The 16,853-nt window shown below is 43.9% G+C and overlaps 1 protein-coding gene across 1 annotated transcript in view; it reads right to left on the minus strand.

Annotated features, from left to right (window-relative positions):
- RAB11FIP5 (RAB11 family interacting protein 5) overlaps nt 1–16,074 on the minus strand; it is a 265,942-nt gene extending 249,868 nt beyond the window's left edge. The window contains exon 1 of the mRNA XM_029594593.1: nt 15,491–16,074. Within this exon, the coding sequence (XP_029450453.1) occupies nt 15,491–15,852 (362 nt within the window). The 5' untranslated portion in view covers nt 15,853–16,074. The remainder of the gene's footprint in view (nt 1–15,490) is intronic.
- Between the last annotated feature and the right edge of the window lie 779 nt (nt 16,075–16,853).

Below are 16,853 nucleotides of genomic sequence, written 5' to 3' on the forward strand. Positions count from 1 at the left end.
ACAGAGTCCTACCATGTTACACCCACCACCCTGCATCCTTTTACAGATAACTGAAGTCTTGCTTTTCCCAAGGCTCAAACTAAAGAACTTTATTTGGCAACCATCTGGATGAAATCTCAGCTCAGTATGCTCATATTTGCTGTCTCCTTGCCCTCTCACTTCCTCCATCCGATAGTGCACAATGCCACAACCCACTCAAAATGTCAACATCACAGCAAGCAGAAGTAGTACACCCCTCAAGATAAGCTCCAAAGGCTACATACGCTTGCATGTTATAAACATGTGTTTTCCTAGACGAGGTGAAGGTCGGTACATTTGGCTTACGCTAAATATCTTGTAGCTGCATGTAGATCTTGGTAATTGCTTCATTAATTTTGACTCCCTCATTTCTGACATAAGAAAATATAAAATACATTACAGGTACGCCCTTCTGATAAGAGTTTGTGCCAGTTAAATCCCGTCTGCCACCAGCCCTCATTCTGGCGTTTGTGTGTTCAAGCTTGCAGCGATTATAGAAATTCAGAGTTTGCTGAGGTTTCAGAGCCTGCTCCAGGCTACACCATCTCTTCCTTTAGAGGCCTGGTAGGGCCACTGTCTGCGGTCACTGCTCTGGGCCCCCATTTGAACCTTTTCAGTGGTCGAAGCCTCGGTCCTGCATCTTCCTGCTTCTGGCACAGCCTGTCCTGGTCTCAAGAAACAAATCGGAAACCAATCCAAGATGCTGATAAGCGAAGAAACACAAGGTGATCGGTAAAAAGCAGCCTTTATTGGAATAAGCCCGACTCTGGCCGAGTTTCGCTCACGCAGGAGCTGCCTCGGGCTATCATTGGTGAACGTCTTCAATTTTATGTTATGATTTATATTTTTATATGGTTCTGTACACAGCTTTGGTCAGCTCTTCAGAGGTGTAAGCTAGCACAAGTGGTCTGAAGCTTGTCAGGGAACAGATACAAGCTGGAATCTGGCTCTTCTTACACTAAACTTTATTCATCAAAAGCAAATTACATAATAAACTGCTTACCTCAGCAGGGTTTCAACAAAACAAACATGGAGGGGGTCAGTAATTGCTGATTTTAACAGATTGAAAATTTAAAAAAGCAAAAATAAAAAACTGTGATGCAAAGGTTTGTGCATCATTTTGGTCAGCACATTGTAACACCCAGGGCTGTAGGCTGAGGTCGAGGTCCCCCCTAGGAGTTTGGACAGCAGGGATTTCACCACCAGACACAGGAGAGGATTGTTTGGCCATAGTGTCACGGTGGTGCCCTCTTTGAAGTGGCAACAGCACATGGCCCTCAAGTAAGTGGGAGAAGGCTCCTTTTAGGCCTGGGTATTTGGCGCCCTATATCTAAATGTGGGCCCGTAACCCCATCCTTTGGCAAAACAGCTTCCAAAAAAGTTTCCTCTCGTCAGCTAAGAGTCTGTTCTTACTTCTGGAATGTTTTCCTCACTCTTCCTTGCAGAACTCTTCTAGCTCAGGCATTTTCAAAGGTCTCCTTGCACGCACCGCACGTCTGAAATCTCCCCACAGATTTTCAATCATCATCAAGTCTGGGGATTGTAGAGATGTGAATCGGAAGCAGAATCGGTTCGGATTTCAGTTCCGATTCACATCTCTAGGGGATTGTGAAGGCCATTTCAAAGCCTTCAGATTTCTTTTCTGTTTCACGGTTGATTTGAAGGTATGTTTCAAATTGTTATCTTGCTGAAATGTCCAACTTCTTTTCTACTTCGGTTTCTTCACTGACTCGGGAGGGGGGGGGGGGGTCATTAGCTTCTAGGATACAGTAATATTTAGTCGAATCCATTCTTCTTTCCTCCGCCACTGGCTGACACACAACCTCAAAGCATAATAGGTCCGCACCCATGCTTCTTTTCTTAAAATGCTTTACCTTTTTTTTTCCCCAAACTGTAACCAAACTGTTCGATTTTAATTTCATCAGCCAAAAACATTTTCTTCCAGAAAGTTTCAGGCTTCTTTCTCAAGGTTTTGTTTTGCATACTTTAGTGATGACCTTTCTGATGAGCTCATAGAAAGGGTTTTCTTTCAACAACTCTCCCATGCAGATGATTATTGTGTAAGCAACACTGGACCAGGGGACAACTACTCCAGTGTCAACTAAACTTTTCAGTAGGGAATCTGCAGTGATCAGTGGGTTCTGTTTGGAAGATCTGACCAGTTTCTGGGCAAGTCTCACAGAGCCTTTTCTTGGTCTTCCAGATCTTGCTTTGACCTCAAAGTTCCATGAAACTTTCATGTCTTAATGCTTCTGAGAAGTGAAATTGCTAGCTGGAAACATTTAGAGATTTTTTTTTTTTTTAGCCTGCTTTATAAAACGAATTATCATCATTTTCAAATACTCAAACAGTTGCTTAGTGGAGCCCATGGTTGTTGAAAGTAGACAATTGCAACCTGAGAGGATAGAAGGATCAAAGAATGTGTTCCACTAACAAGTCAATTAAAAACTCTTTTACAAAATAACAAATCAAATAGAAGGGTGGCAAAAAGTTTGCACATGCCATATTCACTGTTCTATTACTTTCAACCTGTTAAAATCAAATAAACAGTAATCTTTCATTAAAAATTGCAGAAAGATGCCATGTTTAACCTTGAACTATGCACAAGTTATGTCAGTTTCTGTTCACTTACAGGTTAATTGAAAAATACACACAGTACAAAATACACAACAGTACAATATTATTTACCAGGTTTTGTTTGATTCCACCAATGGAAAATGTTACAAGGATATTAGTTTTGAAATCCAATAAGCAGCTACCCCTGGAAATTTTCAAAGTGAGAGAGTGGGCACAAAATTAGAAAATTAATTGGCCTCATACAAACACCAATAAGGCTCCACAGAACTAGTATGTACTTGTTTCCACTAAAACTGCCAGTGAGTCCATTTAAAACTGCTAGGTCCCCTCAGGCTCATTACCAGTATGGCCCTGGATATTCCCTCTTTAATTACTGCAGTATATAGTGAGTGGGGGCAGGCACCTTTCTGTACAGCCCCTCCTGTTGCAGGTGCTGGCATGGCTGTTCCCTTTGAGAGGCTTTATAAGCAGCTCTCTCTTGACAGTTCAGGGGCAGTGAGGTTTTGGTTTCAAGTTTGGAGGAGGTTTGGAGTTTTGCCTCAGTTGGATTTTTGGCCTTCTCTGGGACTCCGGTAGGAAGCTGTCTTGCAGTCCACTCCTTGGCTGCTTCGTGGTTTTCCTGGTTTGTTTTGGAGACTTTTGAGATTTTTCATGGTAAGAAGAGACCCCCCCAGGGTGTTTGCTCGGGGGGGGGCCCTGGATAGGAAAGACAAGCCCCGCTGTGACCTTCTCATGAAACAGAGGATTAGTGGTGACCCACTGCAGCGTCTTCTGGTGTTTGAAATCGGTATTTTGGGCAAAGGACATTTTGTTGAAAGTTTTAGGAGGAAGTTTTGGCTACCCCCTCTTCCTACCCTAACTAAGGAACATCCGAAGCTGCTTGTTCCTGAGGGGATCCCTCCCATCAGGGATTCAATACAGTGAGACAAAGAAAAAAGAACAAAAACAGCTGAGTAAAGAGCCACTCGAGATCTCCGAGGTCACCCATCCAGAGAGAGGGGATTTGGACTCCATGTGCAGAGACCATATTTTACCTTTTGCCAGTCTTGAAAGGGGGTTACCCCGCCCAGGTACCCTGCCCTCCTGGGAACTCCCCTTAGCCAAGCCCTGTAGGGTGGATGTTTCCATGGCCCTGATAACTGAGACCCATGCACAGTCAGAGGGGCAGGACTGTAAGTACAGAGATTCTGTGCTGCTGAGGACTGTTTATTGTGCCATATTTCATCCATTTACCCATCTGTAAAGACTTCACTTTTGGTCACTCAAAGCGGTGGCTCCTAGGCATTTCTTTGGCACGTACAGCGAGAACAAGTACACCTCTCCCAGGGAAAGAAAAGCATAAAACAGTCACCCCTGGGCCCAGGAAGAGAAATTCTTTCCACCCACCAACAAAGTCCTCCGACCCTGGGGGAAAGAGGCAGTGACAGAGAAAGCCCGAACGATTCCACCCCCGTAGATGCAGTAAATTCTTTTATGGCCCCCATCGGTGGTTAGCAGCCTCCCAAAGATGGGGGTTACAACTACAACAATCCTTTGAGAACATTTTTATAAATGGGACAAGCACAACCGCTCTTTGCTTTAGCTTCTGCAATGCTGTCAAGCAGAAAGCTTCCTTTGAAGTTAAAAGATTAATTGCAAAATTATCATCCCTGATGCTACTGCTTTGCCAGACAAGTTTTGTTTTCCATCTTGCTCTTCCGAGGTCTTTACAAAGAAGTCATTAACGCACAAAAAATGCCCCAAGTACAAAAACGTTCAGCCACTAAGATGGTCTTTTTGCATTTCACTATTGTGGAACTGGGGCAGCTGCAGTAGACAAAACAGCATAGATCACATTTTCCCTGTTCAGCACTTAGGGTCTGAATCACCAAAGACTTTTCTTTCATTTGACTCTAATGGAAAAGGATCCTCATGAATCAGGCCCTTAAATCCAGGGGCAGCTCAAGAAAGAAAACATTACTGAAGCAACTCTAATGATGCGCGGACTTCAAACTTTTTCCATTGAAAAGCGGACAGTAGAACAAAAACGAAACTCCAGGGGGGGGGGAATGATTCAGAACCAACATCAGGAAATATTTCTTCATGGAGAGGGTGGTGGATGCCTGGAATACCCTTCCGGAAGAGGTGGTGAGGACAAAACAAACAAATCCAAAAAAGGTATGGGATAAACACTGTGGATCCCTAAAGGTTAGAGGACAGAAATGAAGAAAAGGGTGCATGGGGTAACCTGAAGGGAGCGGCAGCTACTACCCTTAACCAATTAGCTGTCATGATTTTGATGCAATTGCAACATCGCTCTCCACTTCAATGGTGGGGGTAAAAGAGGAATTGGATTCAGACGACAGAAAACACTGGGCCCTCACCTTTACGGTCCGGGGTACTAATACACAGCCAAAAGCAAAAGCGTTTAAGCAGCATCGTCTGAATTATCAAGGTTGCTTGCCCTGTAAAAATGTTGCTAGTATTACTACCCTTAGCATAAGGTTTGGGGGTAACCCACACAGAGCAGCAGTTACCACATTAAGAAACTCGTTGGGCAGACTGGATGGACCATTTGGTCTTCTTCTGACGTCAATGCTATGTTACTATGTAATATTAATGCTTCTTCGAACTTAGTCACATTTAATGTTCATTTTATTTTAGCAATGGCTTTTATTTTATTACTGATTATTTCTGCTTTTTTTTCCCCTTCTACTTTACTTAACTTTAATTTTTAAAGTATTTTTTTTAGTTTTTGTTTTGTAACTGTTTCTTCTCTATAAATAATTTTGTATGTTGTTGTAACCTACCAAGTATATGGGATTGTGTGGGCTAAAAATGGGTTATATAAATAACAACAACTATTATGGATGATAGGCATCCACTGCCTGCTGGGAATACTGATGGCAGTGATCGTGCATAGTTTTTCGCAGAATAATTATATTTGTATAATATGCTCAGCCTTCATTCATGCATTTTTTTGGGGTGTCCATACAGCTGCATGTCAAAAAGGGGAGGGGAGGGGATGGCAGCAGCAACAACTTTGAGAGAATAAGCTGAGCCAGTCCCGGTTCAACCCTGTTGCATGCAGGGATATGTAGTTCTGATCTCCCTAAGAACAAGGGCTAGCTCAGCTTGTCTATCCCCCCTGCCCCTCCCCTTCCTACACCATAAAGCTATACAGCCCACGCTATCTGCAGTTCAATCTGGGCTTCATGCATCTCTGCATCCACTGGTATTTTTAGCAACCGAGAACCCATATAATTTTTGAAAATCATGAGCAGTCTTAGCCACTACGAATATCAATGGGAAGGCATCATTTAACAGGCTCCCAGTGTATTTTAAATCAAACTTGAGGCTGGTTGTGGTTCATTCATGTTGCTATTTAAAAGCAATTTAAAGCGAGTTTTCAAACTCATTGGATAATAGGTATAGGAGTACAGTGGGGAAAAAAATGTGCCAAGCATAGGAAACAAAGCAGGATAAAGAAAAGAAAAAAAAAAAAAAAAGTGAGAGAGTAGGCACACAAAATACACCCCAAAGGAAAGAAAAGGGTGTACCCGATGAATTAGAAAACATTTGTGTGCCAAACATTTATGGCTTATGCAGTCTCAAGTGTAAAACATGCATTGGGGTTTCATCAATTGACCACTCAGGACCCCATTAACCAAAAAACGGTCTTAGATTTAGAAATGTGCCTTTCAGAGGCTTCTTGTATGTTTACTAAAATGAGAACGCGGAGTGAATGAGATAGTGCTCATCACATGCAAATGCATGTGAATGAGCCTATTACTCATTCACTCCGAATGCAAAAAGATAAATGTGCGTCTGAGATGCACATTTATCGCTCAGATATTAACGCCTGCCTGGAGCAGGCGTTAATAGCTGAACGCATTGAAAAGAAGTACAGAAAAGCAGAAAAACTGCTTTTCTGTACTATTTTAAAGTAAAAAAAAAATAAAATAAAACTCGGCAGACTGCCAAGTTATGAAGACCGACGCCGGTAAACTCGGCAGCCGTTTTTATTACTGGCAGACAGGCAGGTTATGAAAACCGAGGCCGAGTTTACCAGCATCTGTCTTCATAACCGGCAGCCGTGACCCCCTAGTTTCCATAATGCATGGATCCCCCCTTGCAGGCGCCATGCGTGCATTAAAAAAGCGGGCGCTGAAAAGTCAGCGCTCGCTTTCAGCACACATAATTGCATTGGCCCCTAAGGAATAGGGACCTTTGTTGTTCCATTATTGTACTGCATACAGAGTCTGGCATGTTGCAGTTTTTCTCTGCACACTTCTAATTATACTTTATAGTCTCTTTTTTTCTGTCTTTGATGAGGCTCCGTGTTTTGCACGTGACAGAGATGGGGTATTCTGCTGGTGTGTAGTTTCTGTGTAAAGATCTACAGCAGCTCTCCCAATTGGTTCTAACACTTCCACTATTAAATGAAAAATAACTATTGCTATTACTAAACATTTCTAATCCGCTACTTGAGGTATGCAGCACTGAACAGAGAGGCGTAAGACCCGGTCCCTACTCCACAGAGCTTACAATCTTGTTGAGACAAGTGCAATACACTTTTGCCTCAATAATACACAAGCTCTTAAAAAAGAGCCATTCTCCTGACCTCAACACGTCACTGTTCTGGCAGTTCTAGAGGAACATTTTGTTCTCAGCAGTTTATGGAAGAACATTTGTACCCAGGGGTGATAACATATTTAGAAAAAACTTAAGCACCAGTGGTTTTGAGGAGCCAGGGGAAATTAGTCCCTTACTCTTTTCTTGCTGTTTGCTCTTTTATATGTTGGTTTCATCTTTTATTTTTAATTTTTCGCATTTCAGGCATTCAGGTGACCTGGCTCCTGGGATTTGTTTTGTACTACGCACACAAAAAAAAAAGTAACAACCTGGAAACTTTTCAGCAGTTTTCTCTTTCATTACTACCTCAGTTTACAGTAGTAATGCCCTACACTGTTTAAGTATCCGAAGCAAAACTCTCAGCCCTTAAAGAATGCAGTTTCATGACAGACTGCTTGACGTGCAGCTCGGATACTCCTCCTTAATAGCCCTTGTTTCACTGGTGAACAGTCCATCTTTCCACTCTCTCCAGACAACTTAAAATGGTTCATTCTTCTAGCACGCTCTGCTGCTCTTCTCTGACCCCCTAGGTGTCTCCTCTCACATGTGATTCCACAGGCTGAAGCCTCCCAAAACACCAAGTTCATTTTCAAGCCCAAGTCTCCATGACGACAAACAGGAGTTTACAGCAGTCAGCACAAAGTTAGTACTAACGTGCATGCTCCAGCAATTTTAAAATAGCTTCCAACCCAGCTCAGCCTTTTGGCACATGGAATCCGCCAGCTAGCACTGCAGCTGCAAGGGTGGCAGAAGAGAGCAGCGCCTTTTCCAGAAGGCCGCACGCCACGGGTACTTGAGGTGGCTGAGAACGCAAAGCCATGCCAATGGAAGAAGCCCTGCGGGTGCTTCGGAAACGTGAGACCAAGGAATTAGTCAGCAACACAAACCTGATCTGACCTTAATAAATATATCACTTAGGGATATATTTATTAAGATGCAGTGTACGCTAACACTTATTAGGGAACAGACCCCATTACAAACCACACAGGTTTACATGCACTGCACACCTTAGTAAATAGGCTCCTTAGCACAACAAAAAAATTGTTCTGTCAACAATGTCAAAATTCAAGTACACAGCCCATTGTCACTGATAACCCATTTGCACCATGGAGTAATTGTAAACAGAAAACATTTATTTTGCTTAGTGCACTGAGCAAAATATGACCCACACATTATGAGTAAGCAAGCAAGGAAAAAGTTTAAAAAAACAAACAAAAAAACCCCACACATTTCACTCTTCGTGCCAATTCACATTCACTTTGTATTCATAGGTAACACTGAAATAGGTCTCAACATTTCTACACTGCTCCTTGAGGTATGCAGCACTTCCGCATAAAACTCAGTGCTGATTACTGGCACAGATTAAAGGTGGTCATGGAACAGCAATGATGGTGGTCTACGATTCTTGCAAAGTGATTCTCCCAAGCAGCCTTGGAAGTCCTGGCCCCCAGAAAGTGAAGGCGATCTTTTAGACAGCCATTATACAGGGCATGGCCACCAATGTCTGAGCCACCTGAGGGCCCGATGTAACAAGGCGCGCTCCGCCAAGCGCACAGTTTTAGCAGTTGGGCACATATTTTTTTTGTCCACAAACTTTATTCCCGGTGCAGCGAGAAGTTCGGCGCACAAAACTTGGGCACGTAAAACTGTGCATGCTGTTTAGCCACCCCCCATGGAAATCCCCTGCTAGTGCAGGCATTAGCTGTTACTCGTGTATTCTTAGCGCTGGAAATTTAACTCCTAGTTGGAGGCAAGTCAAGTCTCCAGCACTACTGTTAGTCTATAGGCAGGAGGAGGAGTTCTGATGCTGGGACCTGTGGTTGGGATTTATGATCAGAAAATACGAATTGTGTACATAAAGGTAACATTTGTTCTTATCCCATAGTTTCCTTTCCTTACACATGGGATATCTCCTCCCCTCAGCTGATGGAGACAAAGAACACACCTCTTCTAGGACCTCTTCCTGGGCTATAAGAGGGGTGGGGTCCTAAGCAAGGGGTGGTCAAACGGGTCCTCTGCCCCCTCCCACCCCAGGCCGTTGGGTTTTCAGGATAGCCCCAATTAACGTACATGAGAAATATTTGCATAAATAGGAGGTAGGGCATGCAAATAAATCTCATGCATATTCATTAGAGATAGCCTGAAAGCGTGACTGGCTGTGAGGCCCCTAAGGACCAGTTTGAGCAGCTCTGTCCTAGGCAAGTGCCTGTAGTCTTCTGTCAAACAGGACCAAAACCACCGTAAAACCTTTTGCCCAGGGTCCTCAAGGCCATGCCGTGGGTGAAAGAGAGGAGAGAGAAAGGAGCTGTGCCTTGATGGCAACGCGATTACCTTCAGATCCTGTGGTCCTAGGCGGGCTCTACATTGGTCTACCAGGACTCAAGGAAGGAAATCGTCAAGCAAAATAATGTATCCAGGTAAGATAGTTTTAGCCTTGCCTTGTTGCCTGGCTGTATCTCATCGGAGGCTGTTTCCCTGCACTATCGCCACACTGGGGGCAGGGCTGCACTCCCCACCAGACCCGACCGGTGGCCGACATTATTTCCAGGCTGCAAGCTGCTTAAAACCGATCATTTCTCCGGAGGCAGACCGTGCGCTTGAGAGGCACAAGCCAAAGGGGTTTGCTCCTTTGCGAGCCCTTTGGCAAGCTATGAGCGAGAGGTTATTACGTTTTCTATTGGTACATTAGGAAACAGTGGGTCTTTATTTTAGCTTTTTCTCTTAGTGTCTGTAATTCCTACAGTTATGGGAAGTGGCCGTTATGGCGATCTGGGTTTTAAATCTCATATTATGCCTCACTGTTTGTATGAGAACCGTTTTCTCGTACTGTTTCTATGTTACCTCATTCTTCAGTCTCCTCTGGTCTTTTAAATGTTAGGTCTTTGGGATCAAAGTCATCTCACACCATAATACCAATATGGTTTAAAAAAAAAAAAAAAAAAGGGGGCGACTCCTTTTGTCTTACCCAAGCCTGCCCTCAAGATTTTTATTTTTTTTTATAAATGCGGAAATAATCGGATGGGGGTGGGTTGGCTATTATTTTCAATATAAAACTGCAACTAAGATTTTTTTTTTAAGCCCTGTACTTACATAGATGCTTTGCTGATATAATCTCACTGTTTACGTAAAAACTCTCCTTTCTTTTGGTTTATAACCCTCCAGATTCTTCCTTAGTTTCTCTTACAGAAACAATGGCGCTTATGGCTGAGGTCTTTACCCTACACCAAAAGTTAATTATCCTAGGAGATTTTAATTTTCATTTTGATAATCCATAACAACTATCTGACAAAAATTGTGTGTTGCTAACAGAGCTTGGTCTTCAACAATGGGTTAAATTTCCTGACACTCAATGCTGGTCACTCTTTAGTTCTTATCTTTTTATCTAAAAGTTACTTCTTGCTGCCAGATCTAAATTTCCTCAGTCAATATTCCTTGGGCTGATCATTTTCTGATCTCATTCTCATCCAACCAAACTACTCCAAAATCTCCTATTATCTCTCATACTTATAAGTACAGGGACTTGAGAAATATCAATATTGATCAATTAGATGCAGATGTAGATGCATTTCCTGTTTCTTTTGAATCTCTACTATCTAATAATCAGATTGACATATGGAATATTTTATCAACTGCTACTGATAAAGCTGCTCCACTCCCTCAGCGAAGCAGATATTCTCCATCTCAATCTTGGTATCATTCAGACCTTAAGAGTCTTAAAGAGACAGTTTTGCCACCATGAACGCAAAGGGCGCAAAATAAGTCATTAGAGAAGAAACGGAATTGGTCAGGATGTGAATAAACATTTTCAGGCCCAGATTATACCTGCAAAACAATAAACTGTTCACCTATTTGATTCAATCTGCTGATAATAGGCCCAAACAGCTCTTTAGAACAATTTTCCAGTTATCTATCCAATCTTCATTTTTATCTCCTGACAACTTGCAATTTTCAGCCAATACATTTGCATCATTTTTTCAAAACAAAGTAAAAGCAATTAGTGATACATTTCCTTCTGACTTTTCTGTCAATTCTTCTACTACTAGAAAAATCTCTTCCTTTAACTTATCAACTAGTGTCTGCATTGGTCTATTACTGAATTTTCTGCATCTAACAACTTCGATATCGGACCCTTTTACTTCTGAAGCTGTTAAAAATTCAACATTAAGCTTATCTAAACCTATTTCACAAACTTAATATTTATCTACTAGTTATTTTCCTGATCAATTAAAAACTGCCAGGGTGGTTCCTTATTTGAAAAATTAATCATTGGATTCTAATATGTATAATTACATACCAGTACCTAATAGGGCCATCAACATGCATTTGCATGTTGAGGGCGCTATTAGGTGCCGCGGGTTGGACGCGCGTTTTCCTCCCCTTACTGAATAAGGGGTAAGGGAAAATGCGCGTCCAATAGCAGGCTAACAGTGCGCTCCGTCGGAGCGCACTGTACTGTATGGGCCTGTTAGTAAGATCAGACCTACCTGTTCAGACACTGATGACTGAAAATCTTGCACCATACCTCAATAAAATGTTAGGTTTTATATATATATATATATATATATAAAACCTAAAAACCTAACTCACAAAACTACAAAACAATTTGTCAAAGTGGTACAACATACTGCCAAAAAAAAGAAATACATCCCATGAAGCTGCAAAACAAAAGTACATGCAGCGACTCACACCTGACCTGGCCACCATATATGACAGCCTCTTCTAAATCTATAAAATTGACTCTGCAGATGATATGATCGCAGCATGAGAATAGTTTGCCACTGGATTGGAAGAATAGTACAAGTCATGGAAGAAATTTATCAAAAATAGAGAGATGACCTACAACAGTAAGAAAACTGGGTCTACAATCAAGAAACTAAAGCAACAATCCCCGGAAAGCAGAATAAGGCAACGTAAAAAACTAACCAAGTAACAAAATAATTGCTTAGAAATGGCTAGGGACCTTCATTTTCAGTTTTTATTTTTTTCCCAGGAATTTATCAGGGTTTATTATGCTTATTGCCAGCATTCGTAGCACGAGATCTATTTAATGTTTGGGTACTCTCCAGGTAGTTGCGACTTGGATCAGCCAGTGCACTGGGCTGGACGGACCACTGAACTGACCCAGTATGGCATATCGTATGTTCTTATGTAAAAACAGGAGAAAAATCAGTGGTAAAATGTGACTCATTTTTCTGGGTAATTATCAGACTTTATTTTGGTGGACAGAAGCCAGGACAATAAAAAAATATTAAGTAGACTCTCTCACTCAGTAGCATTCCTATTTCTGCCCTCATCCCCTGCCTAGCATGCCCCCCCCCTTTCTCTCCCCATACGCTCGAGAATCTCCCCCACCCCATTACAACAGCATTCATCCTTACTAGAGGAGCCTCAGGCTTCTCCTCTCTCCTTCGGCAGCAGGCTTACAGAGGCTCCCGTGCTCTGCCGCACTGACCTGATGCTTTTTGTGCAGGGCCGGGGAGCCTGCTGGGAAGTGCTTCCGGTGGGCAGGACCCACGTCAAATGCTGCACCAGTGGCACTGGGCACTTTGGCGGCTTGGGTGGGGGGAGAGAGGGAACGTCACATCAGCAGCACTGGAGGCCAGCGCTTTCACTGGTGAAAGGTCAGGACTCGAAATGCTGCAGGTGCTTTGGGCCCACACTGGCTTCCAACACTTACTGGGGGCCTTGAGACACTGCATCTGTAGCTGCTCTTTAAAAATCATCCTAAAATTAGGGTTTAAATGGATTGTCATTTTTGGAAAAATTGGTTTAAACTGAAAACGAAGGAACCTACAAATGGCAAACTGCCCTACATACAGCACAAAAAGGAAACTGCTCAAGATCATCAAGTGATGAGTAACATCCGTGACCAATTCACCACACAGGAATGGAAAAAGCCATCAAGGACAAGACGTCTGCCTTGATATCATCTGCCTGAATAGATTAAACAATCTGGGTAAGCAACAAAGGTCTGGCCTCTGAAATTAATCAATTCCTGCACAAGAACAGATTGCATACGCCAGATCTGGAGCAGTGTTGTACCGTGGTCAATGCTTCCATTTGCACCCCTCCCCCCACCCTTCTCTGCAGGGGGAAAACAGCAGCATGGCTGAAAGTTATGAGCGGTGAGCTGCACTTTCCGTCAAGAAATAGAAAAAGTGAAACATAAGTTTGCAAACTCAAAATGGAGGATGCTCCCAGCTTTGATCAAAACCATTGTATTTGTCCTTTGTTGCTCCAGTGCAGAGTATGCCTGCCCAGAATGGGAACGCAATGCCCCAAATCATCACAGGTCTCAAACTAACTAATCTCAGCTTGTATATTCTTGCTGGAAGAGCGTAACCAGACATCCAAAGAGTCGGGGCAAGCTAAACAGAGAGGAAACGGCAAAGAACACCCTACAGCAGAGGTCCTCTCTACAGTCACACTGCGGTCAACACAAACCTGCCAACTGGAGTCATCAACATCACACCCGTGACTTGCCAATGAGAAGATGTGTTGGACAGCTCTGAGATCCTGCCACTGGAATCAGCATGGGCATCAGAGTGACTGAGCAAATATCTGAAGGCATGGAGAAGGAATGGGTTGGAAGGCCTGAAACCAACCCTGTACACAAACTGGCAGGTCAACAGATGACATGGCAGAATGGAGACAGATAACTCTACCAGACTTGAAACTGTGACGAGAGGCAGACACCTGCTGGTCTGCCCACTGTGGGACCTTGTCAATGCCAACTCGCTTGCGCTGAAACAGGCTCAGTTTCAGCGCAAGCTGAAAGAAATGTGACTTTGGAGGACAGATACAAGAAAAAGGGCAAGGCAATTTTGCAACCTCTCCATCCTCCAGTCCCCTGTTACAACACCTACAAGTAGCTGCTATGCAGCTTAGTCTCTTGGGGACTGGATGAAGTCCCTGACCACACATCACTGCTGCCAAGAGATATGAGGAGCTGACAGAGGAGGAGGGGAGATATGTTTGGGGAGCCTGAAGAGAGAGTGTAATAAGACTGCTGACAGCGTGTGCGAGACCCCTGCCCTCCAAATCCTGCCTGGGGGGGGGGGGGGGTCAGACTAATTTGAATCATGGGTCACCCAGTAAAACTTGGTGGCCTGGTCCAGCCACATTCGGAATCCTAACTCCGTCCCTGGTTTGGGAGTTTAAGGCATGCCTACTGAAAGTGTCGTATGCAGCAGGTAAAAACATTAGCCCCAGATTATCATGTACAGGACGCAGCCAGTCATTCTAGAAAGTGGGAGTCCCAGTACCCAATATCTGGGGCTTCGAGCAGTATTTCATGAAACCCCAAAGGGGATCCAGGCCTCAAATATGCATCTCCTTACTAGAATGCATATTTTGGATCTGCAAATGCCTTTCTGCTGTTTTGAATAAATAGGAACACATGTATAAGAAACTTTATGTATAAAGACCTATTATGTTCCAGTTTTCTCCCACTCCTAGTATCTGTATCAAGGCAAATGAGTTCTTCAATAACTAGCAGCAAAATAAACAGAATCACAATGCTAGTATTTACAAGAAAATGTTTACTATATTAAATATTTTGTCAAGGTCTTGGAAAAAAAAAAAAAAGTCCTTACTCTCCAAGGGTTCTATTCACATATGATCATCATCACAAATGCAGGGAGAAAAAATATTCTTAATAAGACTTTAAAAGAGTTGTGCCCATGGCAGAAGTTCAAAGCGAGCCAAGGACCCAGTAAGAGCAAGACACCTCCCCCCACCTACTTGCATTCCAAAAAAAATCCAAGGTAAAAAGCAGCTGCTGGGAAAATACACACACACACACACACACACACACACACACACACAAACACACAAAACGAACATGTTCCCAACCGCAATAATCACTTAAACTAGTTGGATCTTTATAGCACAGCTTTTATTTCCAACCAGCCAGCTTCTCTGCACACTAATCTGTAACTGCCTATCAGACTCTAGCTCTCTTCTGCTGCCCCAGGGGGAAGGGGATCTCCAGCTTCTCACACAGCTGGAGGAGGGTGCGGAGAGGCCCCCAGATCTGTAAGCTAGCAGCACAGTCTGGTTTTTCAAAGACTATTGTTGGCCCACTACAAGCCCTCGGACGCTTCAAAGCATACTGTCCTTTTTTCCGCAGGACATACCCCTACAACAAATATTTTGCCGAGGAGCCAGACCCCTTTTCTACTATCAATCCCTAAACTTTTTCCCATTGGGAGTTTAAAAAGAAAATTGCAATTCAGTTAAGTTGAAGCAAGATCCCCTCCCCGAGACGGCCGGTACTTACTGGTTCTTCAGAGAGCGGCTCTCTCTGAACACCTGCCCCAGGGGGATGGAGACCTGCCCCAAGAACTTGTCCATGCCGATGAGCGCCCGGTGCATGGCGGTAAACTGCAGTTCGGCCGCCGGCCCCTGGCTCTCCAGGGCGCCCGGGGCCAGCTCGAAGGAGCATTCCTCCTTCCACTCGGCGCTGCCAGGGCTCTTCTCCGCCACCGACGTACTATACTTCTCCTTGCCCACCTGGATGATGGTGTAGGCGTCGCTGGTGCCATGCTTGCCCTTCGCTCGCAAGCCCCTCGCCTGCAGCACAGTGACCTGGACGTGGGTGGGAAGCCAGCGCTGCTCGGACTCCGATCGGAGAAGGGACATGTTCGGGCCGGAGAGAGGCGAGATCGTCCCGCTGCAGAGGTTTCGCCACTCGCGTTGCGTCCCGGGAAGAGAAGAACAAGGAAAAAAAAAAGAGAGAGAGAGATGGAACAGCCCGGCTGCAACTCCGCTTGCTGCCTGCTCCGGCGCCTCCCCGCAGCTCGCGCCACTCCCGGACTCCAGGGGAGCTCCGCCCCTGCAGTCAATGCGCTACAGAAGCCCCGCCCCAAACCCTTCCGAGCAGCGTCGAATTCCAACACAAGTTCTCCTGCTGCGGATCTGGCCCTCAGCCACGGGGACCCTGAGACAGTCAGGGCTGGGGACTGGATTCACGGGGCGGGGCTTGCCTGACAGGCAGTTCACTTTACAGTACCAGAAGCAGCAGCATGTGAAGATAACCTTTTTAAGTTCTTAAGACGAGGGCATGGCAGCTACCGGACAGGGCTAAGGAAGGGGAAAAAAAAAAAAAAACGTTATCAAGATTATCAGAAACATGATCATCGACAAATATCTGGTCATGATATATTTTGGTTGTCTTCCTTCTTTCAGTTTCATTCAATTCAATGTAACATATATCTAAATCTAAAGCTCAGTGAAAAAATAAAACTGCTTTTAAATGACAGAAACATTCAAAACATGTAAATTTAGCCTTCTATAGTTGTATCATATTTATTAATACACTGAAGGGGTCATTTAAAAACTGCCCCCATCCGTGAAACGTTTGCGGGTACATTTTCCTCACAGAGTTTGCACCGATTTTGAAAGGAAAACTACAGGATGTACTTTCGCTTTGAAAATTATCCCAGAAAAACTACCCACACACATTGACACCTGCTAGATTTTCTGAGAAAAATCACAGGCATACTTCTGAAAATTCGGAAAAGCAAGCATATAACTGCAACACCCTCCCAAACACCCAGCCCCCAGGGAACACCTCCCCCTGCCTCAGGTAAAAGTATGCATATAATGGTATTTTTATGTGCATACAGGGCAAGCAGTTTTCA

The sequence above is a fragment of the Rhinatrema bivittatum genome, chromosome 1 (genome assembly GCF_901001135.1).
Source record: "Rhinatrema bivittatum chromosome 1, aRhiBiv1.1, whole genome shotgun sequence".
In the NCBI taxonomy this organism is placed as follows: domain Eukaryota; kingdom Metazoa; phylum Chordata; class Amphibia; order Gymnophiona; family Rhinatrematidae; genus Rhinatrema; species Rhinatrema bivittatum.